We start from the raw sequence: 17,853 nt of genomic DNA on the forward strand, positions 1-17,853 counted from the left end.
GCCACACCTGATTATAAGGGAGGAGGCGACAAAAGCGGCTGCAGGGAATGTGGAAGGGAGCCAGGAATGGGCATGCTAGTGTCCTCCGCGCAGACAGAGAGCTGGAAGGGCTACTGTCGCGCGGTGCTGACGCCTGCAGACCCAGATGGCACTTTCGCAGAAAGTTCTCTGTCACCCTTATATGAGGTGAAACCCCGTCAGGAAAGAACGCGGACTGGGCGCCGCCCCGTGGACTAGTCTGGTATACGGATGGATCACGGGTGAGCGGACGGGTAGGAGCGAGGGTCTGGTCAGAGGGGCTCGCAATAGCGAGGGCCATCGGGCTAGACTCGCATGCAACCGTGCGCCAGACTGAGCTGGCTGCCCTAAGGACCTGCGCCAGGATGATCCTGGAGAGAGGGGACAAGGGCAAAAAGATCTTCATCTAATCATACAGGAGACGCGCGCTGAGGGCAATACTCAAGTACGAGTGTTACTCTAAGCTAGTGGGTGAATGCGTAGAGCTGATGGAGGAAATTGCCGTAAATAATCGGCTTGAGGTGGCTTGGATTCCGGGCGACGCTGGCATCAGAGGCAATGAGAAAGCCGATCAGCTAGCAAAGAACGGTAGCAGTAGGGCCTCTCAGGGGGGAGTGGAGCACGTAGGCGTGCACACCGACTTTGTGAAGGACCTGGTCAAGGAGCGTGGGGACAGGAGGATTGTGGAGAGGTGGGACTCGGAGACGGGTGCCAGACACACGAAATCCCTCTTGGAAAAACCCACTAGGAAGATTGCAGAAACTTTGTTGGGTCTAAACAGGGCTATGCTCGGAGCTATAGTGGGGCTTATCACTGGACACTGGCCCCTGGCTCTGTATTTATCGAGGATAGGCAAAGGGACTGACCCCCTATGTAAAAGATGCGGATTGACGGAGGAGGATCCTCTTCACCTACGCACAAGATGCAGCGGGCTCGATGAAGCCAGATGGGATGTTTTTGGGTCCGCATGCAAAGATATACGTGTCGACAGGGACGGGATCAAGGGGCTCTATGAGTTAGCTCGTAGGGCACAGATACTCGAGACCAGCGACTAGACGGCTGCCTAAAGGCAGGGTGTAAAATGGCCGACAGGCTGATTGCACCTCTGGTTAGGACCGTCTAAATAATGTCATAAAGTCATAACTATATTCATATTAATCATATTAGTAATTCTGATAAATTATATTAAAATTGATAATTATATAAATTATATTAATATTATCTTCAATTAATTATTTTGTTATTATTCAGGAAGGAATTAATATCGAAAAATATATTAATGAAATTTATGTTTGCAAATATTTAGTCATATATTGCAATAATTAACTAAGATTTGAGTTCATGAGTATATTGAAGCCACATTTAACATGTTTTTTTTCTTTTTTTTTGTGTATTTTAATGTCATATTTTTTCAAATATTTCAGTTCCCAACAATCATCGGAGGGATCACGACATATTCTTATTGAAACTGAACCCGACCCTGATCATTCAAACACAAGGCATACCACCAATGTTGTGTAAGACTTTATTAATCGAATAGTACCAGACTATTTTAACTTTTATCTTAGATTTTATTAACATATTTATATTTTGTATAAGTATAAATGTGTGTTTATATTTTTTAATATGGAACAACAATAGATGCTGTATTTGTGAGATATCTTGAGGATGTTTCATCCAATACTTCTCTAACGTACTTTAGTTATCATCGACCAATCGTCACAGTAATTCGTAATACTTCATTTTTTCATTAGGCTATATTTAATTCCTGTAATAATATCATCTTTTATGCATATTACTTGTACACACACGATGTTTCACATCTGCCAGGCGTCCCATTTTCCTCCGTGCTACGCCAGTATTTTAGGCTAGAAAGAAAGCCTTGCGGTTTCGTGCTCTCCATGAATCTCTTCACGGACCATCTAAGGGGCTCTTCACCCCTTTCATATCCTTCCTCCCACTGCGCACTTCGACTCAGGAGGATTTTCACAGGTAAAAACGAATCCGCCAGAACTTTCCAGAGCTCATGATGTGAATATACCGTCTAGCAGAGCTAGAACTGCGCTACTCGTCTCATGACTCCCATCGTATACTTCATCACCAGCTACCGCTTTGGTCATCTCACGTCGCCTTCTCCGGGTACTTAGAAGTTGTCATGTGGTCAGATTGATAGGAAGGCTTTATCTACTCTGGACCCCCATACTTGAAATCACCGTTACTCGTTTATTGATACATAATTATTTTTGAAGTTAAAACTTCTTATGGCGCGTTGGGCACTTTTATGGGTGAGCATTTTCTCGTGAACTCGCGACCGATGAGATTTTACAGTGATGCCAGATGCGGGACCCACACGCCTCCCACTGCCCCACTCCGCAGCAGTAGTTGCGCGAGGGAGTTGCGCATGAAACCCCCACGCGTGGCATTTTTGCCCCCGTATGGCATCACTGCCATTAGTATACGCATAGGTATATATGAGCTGTTTCTTTCTTCCGCTAGGGAAACAACTTCCTGTTTTAGCAACAGTTACATTAAAAGAATACAAGTTTGGCGCTAGCCTTTAAAAAGGCGCTGCAGGTAAAGTTTGAAGTTGATAAATTTCTACAAAATTACAGAAAATCTCGAACTTTTGGGGAATTAGGAAAATTATCAGTATGCTCATTTCAGCTAAGAATTAAAAATTATCGGAAAGCCGGAAAAGTAGGAAAACCCGAAAAATCGAAAATATACTCAATTTAGTAGAGAATTTCACTAGGGGCGTGAATCGACAATCGGAAATTCGGATGGTCGGAAAAAATATATATGCTACGATTATAGCTTTAAAAAAATCTACATTTTTATTTTTGATTATAGATTTGTCTTGAAAATGGATGCGGTTTTATATGAAGAATTTGATTTAACGATGTCCAATGATCGCAATCTTACCACAAAAAAATACAAAACTACTAGTGATGCAGTATTCACAAGAAATATAAATAGATTTAAATCAAAATTGTTCATTTCACACTTTAGCTGCCATAGACCTATTGTTTCAGTTTTAGAATTTGATGAAAATGCTGATAATGATGATGTAAGAGTTGTTGAAATTATGGATGAGAATTGATAAATTTTGTATTTACTATTTACTAATATTTACTCATTTAAATAAAACCACTTCCTTCGAATATAGTTTCTATATTATTATACTTCATGTCCATTCAAAAAGTGCCCACATTTCTTTGATAAACTTGATTTTTTATGTATAATTTCTCATGTCGCGAGCGCACCTAAAAATGCTCACCCAAAAAAGTCCCCACCGCGCCATAAGTTCAAGTTTTCACTTCTGCCTGCACTCCCGGAGTGCAACGAGTTTTTTTTCTCTATTTTTTTGCTGTTGATATCGATTAGAGTACTAATTCATGGACACGACTTCTTTGTAAATTTATTTATGTACGCTCACTGTTCGCGCGTGGAAATATCGTAAATGATTTCCAACCCGAACTTTTGGAATGGCGAAAAGTCAATGATAGAAAAAGACACAATTCACTATGTGAAAGAACTTATAAATTTAATTTGTCACAATATTTTACACATAATTAAACTAAACTAATTCTTACTAAATACTTAGTGAACTTGGAAAGGAAAAACTGAACTGTGAAATAAAGTGTGCCGAAATATAAAGACACGCTCTTGATGAACGCGGAGATCGAATGTACTGATCTTGTTGAATATACAATTTGAACTGAATTTGGGGGAGTGAAAAAAGGCGAGGAAATTAGGAAAAAGGAAGGGGAAGGTACGACATTGCGTTCAACGGAGGAGGTCCATGGGCCTGAGGGTGTTGAGAGGTCAGGTAAACAGGGAACCATTTTGGACAGACAGAAACAAATCCGAAAGGTTTATTACCGGTCCGAAAATGAGATATAAAGGGAGTTGGGATCGTGTACTCAGACGCAAATGGGGAAACCCCAACACGACAACCCAATAAACATAAACGCTTGAGATTAAACCTTTCCGCGACGGAACACTCACGTTTTCAGGGTTATCTATGTGTTGCTTATTTTTTTTTCAAATAAATTCTCATCATTTTTTTTGGGTTATTTTAACTTCTACTGTTGATGTTAAGAATTAGTGTTTGGTGTAATTATGATAGTTGATTTTATTGCCGCTGCAATTGTATGGAGTGTACCGGTGTGGGGTAAGTTTTTTTGGGTAGCAAATGTGTGAGGTAAAACAGTTTGTGGGGATTTGTTCTCTTGGAATTGCACTGAGGATTATACACACGGAAACTCTGCTATCTATACTACTTGGGTAGGTAATAGAAATGCATACAGGTGTCCAACGGCTCCCGAACTAGTCTTTTCCTTACTACTCAAAAGCTGGACCTGATGAGTATAATGTGGTAGATTAGTCCTGATTGTTTAAGGTTGATGTTTAACGACAAATAATTGCTTGAGCTGACGATGACTGAGGGAGCTTGCAGATCCAAGGGCCTGATATGTAGTGCTATACATCGTCGATATCGGTCTTTCTCTCAATATAAGTGAGGGTGAAGAGAATGGCATGGATCTGCACTCTGATTTTCCCGGAATTCTGTGGGTTTGGGGGTTTGACGACAGTCCCAAAACCCAGATGACACAGGTGGGCCATAATCTAGAGGCTCAGTTTGAGTTGTTTCTGTTGTTGGAATTTAGGTAGTATTTTTCCCACGCAATCTTGAACCAGAGACCCGGTGTTCGATCGGGGGTTAGACGTAGCAGCTTTACGAGTTAGCCCACTTTGCACTTCAATATTTCTGGACCCAGGGTTGTTCTTCCTAACTCAACTCATAAAATATAGTGAGAGCTAACGCTTAGTGCTGGATAGCATTCAACACTTCTAGATAGTTTACTGAATAGTTTGCAGGGGATGCAAATATTTCGGAATCACGACTGAGTCAAAGAGACCGTTTTGGGATAGCTGCGACTTGGATGCTTTTGACAGACGTTCACTCACTGGTTTCGAGAAGCTGCGAGTGCCGAGAAGTCCTATACTCATTGTATATCGTGCAAAGCTAGGCTGCTGTTCAGTCGGCTATCGGCTCTAATACATAAGCATTGGGGACTCCGGTACCACGTCGCTAGAACGGTTTTTAGGGCATGTCTGAGGCTGTCCTGTCGAATGCATCTTAAGGGTGGGTGGACCAGTGCACACCGTACGACTGGAGTACGCTCCATACTGCACAGAGGAGCGCGCTCCTGACAGTTACTGGCGCCTATAGGATGGCTTCGCAAGAAGGACTCTGCGCAGGGACGGGCTTCTTCCTCTGAATCTTTTTTTGCAGGAAAGAGCAGCGCGCTACCGTTGCTATGCGCGAATCTTTTTAATAGTGCGTTTAATTGGGAGAGATTTAAAATCAATGAAAATAGCATACGCGGTTTAGGTAATGTAACTAAGTATATTTTTGTTTTAAATTGCCACGTTTTCACTCAGTTACGGAAATTAGTCTTGGCGGTTGTGAAAGGGGTAGTTGGGTCGTGTATAGATACTTGGGAGCACTGGGCCTGTTTTGTTCGAGGTTTCGAAATATATACTTGGCCGATACTTTCTCGCGTATCTCGATGTCGAGCTTGACATGCCGTTTTATTTGTTCATTTTTTCAATTTTCAAAAATAGTAATGACGGTTGTTATTGTGTTTCTGAACAATAATATTGAAATCTTGGCTTAACTCACTACGTACAAATTTGAGGCTGTTCCAGGGTACTGGGTTAATCGGACACTATCGGGAGGATTTGGGAATAGGCTCGCGTGCCATGGGGGGCTACGCTGCCCACAGATCACTTCGTGTTCATCCATTATCAGCGTCGCAACGCAAATATCGGAGTTTATCAGTTTTTGGTTTTGTGGCTTTGATCGGTTCGATACATCTCTTCCTATGTGGTTTTGGTTGCTTATCATTGAAATTTATCATATAATCATTATCATTATTACCGGACAGTTATCACGTGTAACTAGTGTACATTTGGGGTAAATTATATTGGATCGCCTTACGGCCAAATCAACGTGTTTTCTTTACCATCCCATTGGAAAACTCATCTCTCCTCTTCTGCTTCCAATCCACCCCAACTCGGAAAAATCATCAATTTCCACACACACTTTTTAACGAGAAGATTTGTTTTCTCTTCTTTGGAAGATTTCAATGATTTTTTCAAAATATGCACGATCTGATCCTCTTCTTCCACCACAGGACGAACTTTCGAGGGCGCCTGCATTGAGAAACCATCGAATGTGCTATTGCGTTTCGACTTTCGTCGCCGGTTTTCAGTTTCATTTCCAGCGATAAAGGGGTGAAACTTGACTTAATTACGGTCATTAAATCTTGTCCCGAACGGTGTTGGATTTAGTCCTTAATATTAAATGAGACCTATTCTGTGCTGAGAAATTATTGAGTTGGCTACTGTCCTTAAATTTTCGTCGCCAGTTCCAATTGTTAGTTACGGGTACAGTAAACTGAATTTTTATTTAAATTAACCGCTTAAAGATCATTATGTAACTGCCATCTGCAGATTTAGCCAAGGGCACAGTCAATCGCACAGATATTTAGAATATCAATTAACAAGATGTCATCCATGTGAGACACCAATTGAAGGGAGGCCATAAGGTACAATTACGCCTTGTCTCCTGCCTCCATTTGGCATTTCCATGGGATGCCGTGACAAGATAAGTCCTACCATTTCTCGCTCTAAAATAAATTCGTAGCCAAGCGTACTTTGAACAGTACATTTGTTCTTTTACAATATTTCCGGTTACTAAATCCTGCGCAGGTGTGTTAACAAAATTCTTTTAAATAGAGAAGTGGCGATTTGGAGACTTTGAAGCCATAACTTTGGGAGATTGAGCGCATAATTTAGATTTTATTGAATTTGGAAAAAAACTTAACTTCCCTGTTTATTTATAATTACTCGGTGTCCTTTAAAGAAAATTTTGAGTCACGGCTCGTAGTTTTCTTTTATTATGACGCATATTATTATTAGTAGAGCTCGAATAATTGGTTTTTATAATTCTACAAAAGGCAATAAGAAGAAAGAAAAAAAGAAGAAGGAAAGTGAATTATTGTGCGGAGGAATTTATACGATTGAAAAAAGTATTGAATGTTGTATTTAATAGTTCTCAACAAATTGTACGGCTAAACTTAAACTGATAAATGAAAAATTATGTTGATATTTTGGTGAAGAGTGAATAATGAATTGATCAGAGAACGACACATATCGATATACAGGGTGTCCCAGAATTGCACGTCCAGACTTTAAACTTAAGTTGGGGGTGAAATTCTGGATCGAAAAGTCCTGAGCGACTTTTTGATCAGACGCACCCTCTTCGACTTATTCAGGGTTGAAGTTGGACGAATCAGGGGCGTGGAATACCCGGTCGCACGACGGTGAGGAAAACGTTCGAGTGTGGTGGTGTCCCCACCATACGGTACTACTCCCCTGTGGTGGCAGAAAGAGATGACTGGCGGCGGCGGGTAAGAGAAAGGGGAGGGAAATGAAAAAAATGAACACCAAAAAAAAAGAATCATCAGCGATTGATCATTTTTTTTCTCCTTCGCTGAAAGAAAAAATGAAAATCTCATACAGGGCCAATGGGGCTTTAGAAACTTAAATCGCCGGGTTTTTTTTTCCAGCGATGTAATTTTCAACGCTGTTTTTTTCTCCTTTTCGATTAGATTAAGAGATTTAATGGGCCTCAATCGATGGGGAATTTATTCCTCCATCGAATGCCCTTGGTTTCATCCCTTGGCATTAATTAGGGGAGGAGTAAATAATTTTTATGTAGCGGGCGGGTGTTCATTTTTTTCATTTGCCTCCCCCTCCTCTTGACCCCCGACGGCTGTCATCTCTTTCTGCCGCCGCAGGGGAGTAGTACGGTATGGTGGGGACACCACCACACTCGTATGTTTTCCTCACCGTCGTGCGACCGGGTATTCCACGCCCCTGATTCGTCCAACTTCAACCCTGAAGAAGTTGAAGAGGGTGCGTCTGATCAAAAAGTCGCTCAGGACTTTTCGATCCAGAATTCCACCCCCAACTTAATTTTAAAGTCTGGACGTGCAATTCTGGGACACCCTGTATATTTGGTAATATTGATTCTATAGAGGGCCTCAACTAATAGTTAGGTCATCATGGATTAAGAGAATATAGTCATATTTATCGAAAAATGAGAACTGCGATGTCACAAAAATTATAAAGTGACTATTATTATCGATCCTGTGCATAATTGGACTATTATTAATAAGCAAAATTCAATTGTCGTTCAATATAATTATTAAAATGTGCCGATGACTTATATTCCGATTGTGTCTGTCCCTAATGGTCTCTAACAATTAAATTTCGGCTGATAAATAATTATGGAGAGAGGCTAGGTGTTCTTGTTCGTGGTGATGCTATTTCTTCTCGTGTTGGAATATTTACATCTACTCGGGAGACTCATTATTATTTGGATCATAATAATCCTCATTAATGTAATTTTAAACAGAATGATCATTGATCATCATTTAAGAGTTAGAACGGTGATCACAATAATATTTTTATTTTTTTGGTCGATTTCATCAGATTGATTCTTGGATTGATTGGATGAAATTTGACAAGTAATTACTCATTTCCTGCTGTTGAGGCGACGGCCTCATGTGGCTAAGGGTGGCAGCACCTCCTGGGCGAGGTCTGCCTGACCGGCCGCGCTGGCATCCAGGTGCCTAATTGCGCACCTGAGGCGCTGCCCTTATCACCGTTGCCGGTGATTTATCTGGAACGTTCGATTTTTGATCTCGAACGTTCGATACATCCGTTGGAATTCTCTCGGGCCTTCCGGGGGTCACTTCTAAACGTGCTCTCATGGTGATCTATCGCGACGTTACATCTCTGTCACCAAGTTTGCCTCTACCGCGATCAGTATTTAAGTGTTTGTTCGCGGCTCAAGTGCAACGCACATAATTATATTTTTGTACAGTTTTTGTCCACAAGTGACGTGGAAATAAATAGTTTTTCTCAGTGACAAATAGTGCGTCTCGTGTCACAGTTATTCTCCCCCGTTAACCCGCATCCCCCTCTCTACCGGTTGTTTGTGCGCTCTCGCCGGAACATTTGGTCCTTCGAGCCGGATCGGGTTATCGGGAAGTGTTTTTTAAGTGTTTTGGTGGTGCATTTCGCGGGTGAGATAACGCGGGATCCCGGACCTGCCGTGGTGCGCCCCGCCCCCATCGACGTCAGCGAGGCTCCGCCCACAGCAACGCCTGCCGCTCCGCCCCTCTCTGCGCTACCGGCCGCCGCCCACGAACCGACACCCGAGGGTTTAGGGCTGCGCTTTTACCGACGGGAGGCACGCTAACCGACTGGAGCATCTCTACACCCCCTCAGATCTCAGGGAAGGCAATATTTAATAATCTTACGATTTTCTATTGATCTTCGCCTGTCAATATTGCTGATCCTACTGCTATTGCTACCGGGGCGTGCTTTGGTGTGCTTTATTTCGGCGCGCGCTCATTTTTTGGAATTCTCCGCCTGGGTTTTTTAATTTTTTCCCTAACAAGGGGAATTATCGATTTTTTTCTCTGCTCGGGCTGCGGTTTTTTGAGTGAGGGGTCCCTCATTCCTGCTTGAGCATGGCTTTCAGGGGGAAATTTTATTGCAGGCCAGCAGGGCTAAATTTATTGAAAGCTTGAGGACGGAGTCGACCTCCGCAAGCGTGCGAACTCTCACGGTGGCTGAGCTCCAGTCCAAGCTGGACATGTTGGAGAACCATTGGGCCTTGTTCGACAGTCTCCATCTGAAGCTGTTGATGGCTAAGGACAATGAAGTGGTGCTGGACCACGCGTACGTGAAGGAGGAGGTTTACGACAAGTGTTTGTCGATGTACTCCGCGGCTCGCAGCACATTCATGGGGCTCATCAAGGGATTGGATGACTCCATTGATCTCTCGGAGTCGTTCCGCCGGCCATCTGTTGCTCCTCCACCGGCGTCTGTGGCTCATCGGCAGTTGCCGAAGATCTCGCTGCCAACGTTCTCTGGGACCTTTTCGGAGTGGACACCGTACAAGGATCTGTTCCTCTCCATGGTGGTCGGGAGTTCGGCGCTAAGTACTGTGGAGAAGTTCCACTATCTGCTGACGTCTCTCACGGGTGAGCCTAAGCAGCTGATCTCCACCTTGCCCGTGACCGAGGACGCGTTCCTGCCAGCGTGGAACACCCTCTTGGCTCGTTACGAGAGCAAGAGGTTGCTCGTCTCTATCCAGCTGGGCAAGCTCTTCGCGGCGCCGAGGGTCATTAACCGCACCGTCAGGGAGTACAACGCGCTTCTCAACTCCGTGGCTGAGGCGGTAAGCGCGCTGGAGTCTCTCGGTCTCCGGTGGAGCATTGGGACGATATGCTCGTCCACCTCGTTTCGAAGCGGCTGGACGCCAAGATGCTGGAGGCCTGGGAGATTGAACTCGGCTCATCATCGGTGTTCCCCACGTACGCCGCTCTCAGGGAGTTCGTGTTCGGTAGGGCCAGGGCCAGGGAAACGATGGAGATGCACGCCTCGGAGCCGCAATCGACTGCGTCATCGACCCCTCACCAGGCTTCGAAGCCTCGACCATCGAAGGGCCACCCCTCAAGTCAGACCGTGACGGTCTACTCTCCAGGCCAGCCTGCTCGGGTCTACAGTGCCTCGGGAGTACGCAGAGTTGGGGCACATGGTGTGTGTTCCGGCTGTGCCTGTCTCAGGCGACTCTCGGATCTTGGACCGTCAACCTGGCGAGATGACCTTGGCACATGGGGCTTCGGCCTCAGGACGGTTGAGGGTCTCCGAGGGCGGGCGGTCATACCAGGATTCCGGTCAGAGTTCGTCTAAGAGGCAATCTCGCTCTTCTGCTCCTACGTTCTACTTCCCTCATCATTGTGTTCTCCGGGAAAGTAGTGAAACTACGAAGCTGAGGGTAGTATTTAATGGTTCCAGTAAAAGTAGCTCCGGAGTGTCTCTCAACGACATCCAGCATACTGGGGCCAAGCTGCAACGCAACATCTCTGATGTACTGCTCTGGTCTCGACAGAGCAGGTACATCTTTATGACGGACATCATGAAGATGTTCCGTCAGATCAAGGTGCATCGGGAGGACTGGCCTCTCCAGCAGGTTTTGTGGTGTGATTCTCGGGGCCACATCTGCACCTATCAGCTCACCACCGTCACCTACGGGACCAAGTCTGCTCCATTCCTCGCCTGTAGGGTTCTCGATCAGCTGGTCAAGGACGAAGGGCATCGGTTCCCTCTAGCCGTTTCCCCCTTGAGCAGCGGAAGATATGTGGACGACATCTGTGGTGGAGCTGACGAGGAGGACGATCTCCATTTCGTCGCTCAGCAAGTGGCAGAGCTCTGCTGGGCTGGGGGATTCCCTCTAGCGAAGTGCCACTCGAACAGTCCGTCTCTACTTCGTACTCTGCCGCCGGGAGGCTTCTCTCAGAGTCCGAAGCCGCTAGAGGACTCTACCACAAAAATTCTCGGCTTGAGATGGGATCCAAACGACGATCGGTTGAGGTTCTCCATCCAGATCTCAGTCGGCGTGAAGCCATCGAAGAGGATTGTGCTGTCGGAGATTGCGCAGCTCTTCCACCCTCTAGGGCTGCTCTCACCGGTGGTGATACGTGCCAAGGCTCTTCTGCAGCAACTGTGGCTGGAGAAATTGGACTGGGACGAGGAGTTGCCGGTACATGTGGTCCAGAAGTGGGTTCGGTGCCGAGAAGAACTGGCCCAGGTGGATCAACTCTCGATCCCGCGGTGGATGGGATGTAAGAAGGATTCTCGGGTGGAAATCCATGGCTTCTCGGATGCGTCTCTACTAGCGATGTCGGCGGTGGTCTATTTGAAGGTGACGAGTGAGGATGGTGTCAGCATCTCCTTAGCTGTCGCTAAGACTAAGGTGGCTCCTCTCAAGAAGCTCACCATCCCGCGTCTGGAGCTCAACGCCGCGGTCATCCTAGCTAAGCTCACAAGGTATGTGATTGAGCAGCTCAACCTTGATGGTGCTCCGGTCTATTTGTGGACGGACTCCGCGGTTGCTCTGGCGTGGATTTGCGCTCATCCTTCCAGGTGGAAGGAATATGTCCACAACAGAGTAACCGTCGTTCAGGAGCTGGTGCAAGAAGCCAATTGGAGGTAAGTCAGTGGGAAGGAGAATCCGGCTGATTGTGCATCTCGGGGCATCTCGGTGGCTCAACTTAATGGCCATCATCTGTGGTGGACGGGCCCAAAATGGCTACGGAAGGAGACGTCTCAGTGGCTAGGTGGGAGAGCAACGTTGGACCCGTCTACAGATTTAGAGGAGAAGCCGGGGGTGACTCTAGCCGCTTCCCTCGGACGATCGAGTCTCTGGGATCTCTGTTCGCGGTATTCCTCTCTCTACAAGTTGCTGAGGATCACAGCAATTTGCCAGACGGTTGTGGGGAATATGCTGCGGAAGCTGGAAAGGAAGAGGGGCATCATCGTTCCAGCAGTGTTCAGCCCTGGAAGCATGGAGGCAGCTCGGCTTTATTGGATCAAGGCGACTCAAGCCTACCATCTCCAAGCCGAGTGTGACATCATCTCTCACGGATTGCAGTTGAAGAAGTCTCATCCGTTGACCAAGCTCACGGCCTTCATTGACCAACAGGGAGTTCTCAGAGTCGGCGGGCGGTTGAAGTTCTCTACTCTAGGACCAGAGAGTAGGCATCAGGCCATCATCCCTCAAGGCTCAGTGCTCGCGGAGCTCATCATAAGGGACTCTCATCAGCGGACGCTGCACGGTGGGACTCAACTCACCTTGGCACATCTCCGGAGGTCTTACTGGATTATTGGAGGTCGTCTACCAGTAAGATGCTTCATCCTCAAATGCGTGGAGTGCGCACGTCATGGGGGATCCGCGCGCAGCAGCTGATGGGTCAGCTTCCAGTGGCACGCTTGGTGGCGGACCGTGCCTTCTCTAACACTGGTGTGGACTATGCCGGACCAGTGTCTATCAAGACTTGGAGGGGACGTGGTCACAAGACCCAGAAGGGTTGGTTAGTGATTTTCGTGTGCATGGCCACGTCCGCTCTCCATCTGGAAGCTGTCACGGACTACACCGCGGATGGTTTCATCGCCGCCTATCGGAGGTTCGTGAGTCGTCGGGGATACTGCAGACACTTGTACAGTGACTGTGGCACCAACTTCATCGGGGCGGATGAGGAGCTGATGAAGTTGTTCTCCGCTGGAGCTAAGGAGTTCCAGCATCTCTCTGCAGTATGTCTCAAGGATGGAACGTGTTGGTCGTTCAATCCCCTTGAGCCCCTCATTTCGGGGGAAAATGGGAAGCAGCGGTCAAGTCGGTGAAGTACCATCTCGCTCGAACGGTTCGAGATACGGCTCTCACGTTCGAGGAGCTCTCTACGCTGCTGTCCCAGATTGAAGCCGTTCTCAACTCCAGGCCTCTACAATCGCTCTCGGAAGATCCTGACGATGTGTCCTGCTTCACCCCGGGGCATTGCCTCATTGGAGAAGCTCCAATAACTCTTCCGGTGCCCTCACTGGGACACCTCAACGTTGGACGACTCTCTAGATGGCAACTGATCCAGCAGAGGCTGCAGTTCTTCTGGAAGCAATGGTCTACGGGGTATCTGCAGCAGCTGCAGTCCATCTCCAAGTGGCATCACCCGTCCAACGAGATCAAAGTCGGCAGCCTGGTTCTTCTCTACGACGAGCGGTTCCCGCCAGCGAAGTGGCCTCTTGCTCGGGTCACAGCTCTACATCCTGGAAGGGACGGTCTCTCCAGAGTTGTGACCATCAGGACCGCCTCGACGACGTTGACCAGGCCGATCTCCAAGCTGGTTCTGTTACCGATCTCTACCAGCTGAGAGCTGGTCCCTACCGGCTTCATTAATGTTTGCTTAAGTGTTCCAGGTCTCTGCAAACGATCTCTACTCCTTCGGTGTCAGCAACGGCGTTCCTGACGGGGGGGGAGAGAATGTTGAGGCGACGGCCTGATGTGGCTAAGGGTGGCACCACCTCCTGGGCGAGGTCTGCCTGACCGGCCGCGCTGGCATCCAGGTGCCTAATTGCGCACCTGAGGCGCTGCCCTTATCACCGTTGCCGGTGATTTATCTGGAACGTTCGATTTTTGATCTCGAACGTTCCATACATCCGTTGGAATTCTCTCGGGCCTTCCGGGGGTCACTTCTCAACGTGCTCTCATGGTGATCTATCGCGACGTTACATCTCTGTCACCAAGTTTGCCTCTACCGCGATCAGTATTTAAGTGTTTGTTCGCGGCTCAAGTGCAACGCACATAATTATATTTTTGTACAGTTTTTGTCCACAAGAGACGTGGAAATAAATAGTTTTTCTCAGTGACAAATAGTGCGTCTCGTGTCACAGTTATTCTCCCCCGTTAACCCGCATCCCCCTCTCTACCAGTTTTTTTGTGCGCTCTCGCCGGAACACCTGCTAAATATCAACTGGTGTTTTTGAATTAGGGGCACCGGCAGTTCGCCAAGCCACCAGAATCGAAGAGTGCACGTCCTTGCGCTGGGGTAGTATACTACTACTGTCTTGGGGTCGCCTGACCTCCGAGATATTAGCTTCTATTCTCGTCCATTCTCTTTGCTGCAGCCGTGCGTTACAAACAGGGTTATATATGTCAAAAAAAACATTGACATCTTAATAACTGTAATATGGGTGTCTCATTTTAGAAATAATCTCGTCTTGCGGAAAAGCGAACTGGAATGCGTGAGAAACTGACGAAACAAGTAAAATTTTATAGTATATAACACTAGCAAATTACTGTGAATCAAAATAATAAAAATAATTTTGTAAGAAAAAGTTCCAAAAGAAATACACAGTTTTGTTTTTATTAAACGGTTTTATTTAGCTCACCCCGTTTGTTATATTTTTTATTATTTATTCTTTGGTCAAATTTAGTAATTCAAATTTCACCCTCTTCCTGTCAACCGATTAATCTGAAATTTTGTATACAGTTTGGATTTTGGTGACAATACAATTATGTTTATTCATTATCATTATAAATTCAAGATGGCCGCCGCTACAAACTGGCCGAGAATTTATGTTTTATTAATCCTGTCAATATGGGTATCAAATGAAAGATCTCAACAAGTAGAATACCATTTACTATGCAAAATTGAAATCTAAGATGGTCGCCGCTACCAAATGGCTGATAACAATTTTTTATCAATCCCACCAATATGGTTATCAAGTAAAAGGGCTTGACAAGAAGAATACAATGCACTATGCAACCTCAATATTTAAGATGGGCGCAGCCACTAAATGGCGTATAATAAAAACTAAAAACTAGAAAATAAAAATAGGTAAAAAAACTTTTTAAGTTAAACGGTTTTATGTTAAACATACATTGCAATGTTTAAGATAAATGTACTAAAAACCGAAAAATAATAAAATAGATACAGTCGTGGGAATTATAAACATATGCATAGACTAGAATAAAATAAAACCGTGGGGCACGTCAATTGTCTACAATCGTTGATTAAAATGTTTGTTTTGTAATGTTACACTATAATTAGGCAGTTGTTCAACCGACAACGATGGACGTGTGATAAGTAGCGCTAGAATGTGGAAACAAGCTAGCAAGCTCGATTATAAGCGAGCTTTAGGGTTTCATAGTGGTGAGCGAGTAGAACTTTTATCATATGTTTTGTCGATTAAAGACAAACTACCAGCAGTGAAACGATTCCTCGCCAGCCAGCAGTGTGAATGTCCAACGATAAACTAGTTGAAACATCTCTTTTATTTTCATGGAGTGTATAACTATTGGAATTTCCATGAGGAAGAAAATAGTAAGTAATTTCCTCACCGTCTGCAGGCCAACTGCCTAACGACGAATTAAACGATTCTTCTATCGCACATTAAGTCGATAATTTGTAGACTATTGACGTGCCCCGCGGTTTTATTTTAGTCTAGTCTATGCATATGTTTATAATTCCCACGACTGTATCTATTTTATTATTTTTTGGTTTTTAGTACATTTATCTTAAACATTGCAATGTATCTTTAACATAAAACCGTTTAACTTAAAAAGTTTTTTTACCTATTTTTATTTTTATATACATGAATAATTCATTTTGCCAATTGGTTAAGACCTTTTGGGAAAATTTGAGGGAAAAGACAAAGAAGAAAATGATCGACTGTTTGTAACTGGATTATTTAATTTAAACGAAATCATTGAGAGGTATAATAGTCCGACGCGGCTGATTACTAAAATATATAATGAATAATTTCATGTTTTGTATTGCGACTAATAAAGTCGATCCAACCAGTGAGTCTCCGAGCCATAAAACCACGGAAAATTTGAGTAACAAGAGTAAAATTAATGCACATTTTCAACCCATTTGAAGTTAAGAAGACTCCGGTCGAAGGGGGAAATCAGCGTACGGAAAAAATACAGAGCACGCAATGAGTCTTACTCGCGTCTGCGTACTCCGGAATGCGACGTTTGTTTCCTGGGGTTCCCACGCTAGGGTGGATAGTTAACGGCACTCTGGTGTGCCTCGAAGTTCGCTCACTCGTCCCGGGCATCAATTCACTGTGGGGCACGCCCAGTACGTATACTTGGATGGGATATTTTATAAGGAGTGCCTATTTGTTCAAGGTAACACTGAGTTATCTTAAACCGCGATCGCTTCCATTCCTTCCGACATCATTAACAGTATTGTCAATTGAATAGTCTTGGAAATCTTTAATGAGGAAAAATGGATACACAGGGACCTCCATAATTCATTTAAAATATAACTGTACGAGAGATATTGAAATTCGGTGGATGAGAGGAATAATTCGTTCCAAATTAATCTCCAAAATTTCGAGTTTTCTAGCGCATACACACTGGCATGATCCACAACTATCATTTTTTCGCGTGTTATATCCTTCTAGGTAACTGGCAATTGAAATTAGAGAATCGAAAAAGCCGTTACATATACTTCCATTGGGACACAAAAAGCACAGATATCGAGATAATCGATACCTCAAAGGTCTGCCCCGCTTGTTCTTCATTAGTTAAGTGGTCTAAGGTGGCTAATTTGAATTCAGAACGCAGTTAATTTTGGTATTATTAACCATGAATTCCATATACACGGTGCGCTACAGCGCGCATTTGGCCTCGTTGTAACGCTAGCAACCAATGGAATTAATCAAGATCAACAATATAAATGTATTTGATATGACTTTCGCTCCTACTAATCATTTTTGAACGAGACTCTTTTGCATAATTGCCATGAAACTTCATCCAGCCTCGTAAACTAGACTAAACAGCGCTGTTCGGGGTAGTTGCCGCGATAGTCTCAATAATTCTAATCATACAACTAGATAATTATTCGACCCTTTTCTGAGGTTGTAAGTCTCAGGTATATCAATAGATACGGCAACGATGTCTCCTGAATTGCTGCGAACGGATAGTAAGCCGAAAGCAGGAATTTGTTTTTTAATTGAATTTTTAATAAATCGAAAGAAAACCGAACGCGATTTGATTCACACTTATTTTATTTATTAATATGATGATAATGTGGAATTTACAATTTTAGAGAACTGCACATATCACAAAACAACGGATAATAGTTTAAAAAGCGAACAAGTTCAAAGGTCTTGTCTCGAAGGATTCTTAACGGGTCGCTAACTTAGAAATCTATCTTAAACTATCGCCTTAGATTATAAGAGAGTGAGGAGAGAGGATGGTCTTTTCTAACGGAGAGGGTAGAGAAAATTTGATTGTTCGAAAGCCATTGGACAGCAAAAAATGTACCCTGGTCTGTTGACTAAACTAAAAGCATTTTGGGTCTTTTATGGACGGTTGAAGGAATAATAACAGTGTTAATT

At 44.6% G+C, this 17,853-nt stretch overlaps 2 protein-coding genes across 3 annotated transcripts in view; one reads left to right on the top strand and one right to left on the bottom strand.

Moving 5' to 3' along the window:
- LOC135168134 (fatty acid synthase-like) overlaps positions 1–17,853 on the bottom strand; it is a 167,639-nt gene that overhangs the window by 136,531 nt on the left and 13,255 nt on the right. The gene's annotated exons all lie outside the window — the stretch shown is intronic.
- Positions 1,383–3,394, top strand: LOC135168135 (uncharacterized). The gene is made up of 2 exons (XM_064132055.1): positions 1,383–1,535; positions 2,869–3,394. The coding sequence occupies exons 1-2, from the start codon at positions 1,417–1,419 to the stop codon at positions 3,116–3,118; spliced, it is 369 nt and encodes a 122-aa protein (XP_063988125.1). The 5' UTR covers positions 1,383–1,416; the 3' UTR covers positions 3,119–3,394.

The sequence above is a fragment of the Diachasmimorpha longicaudata genome, chromosome 12 (genome assembly GCF_034640455.1).
Source record: "Diachasmimorpha longicaudata isolate KC_UGA_2023 chromosome 12, iyDiaLong2, whole genome shotgun sequence".
NCBI lineage: Eukaryota > Metazoa > Arthropoda > Insecta > Hymenoptera > Braconidae > Diachasmimorpha > Diachasmimorpha longicaudata.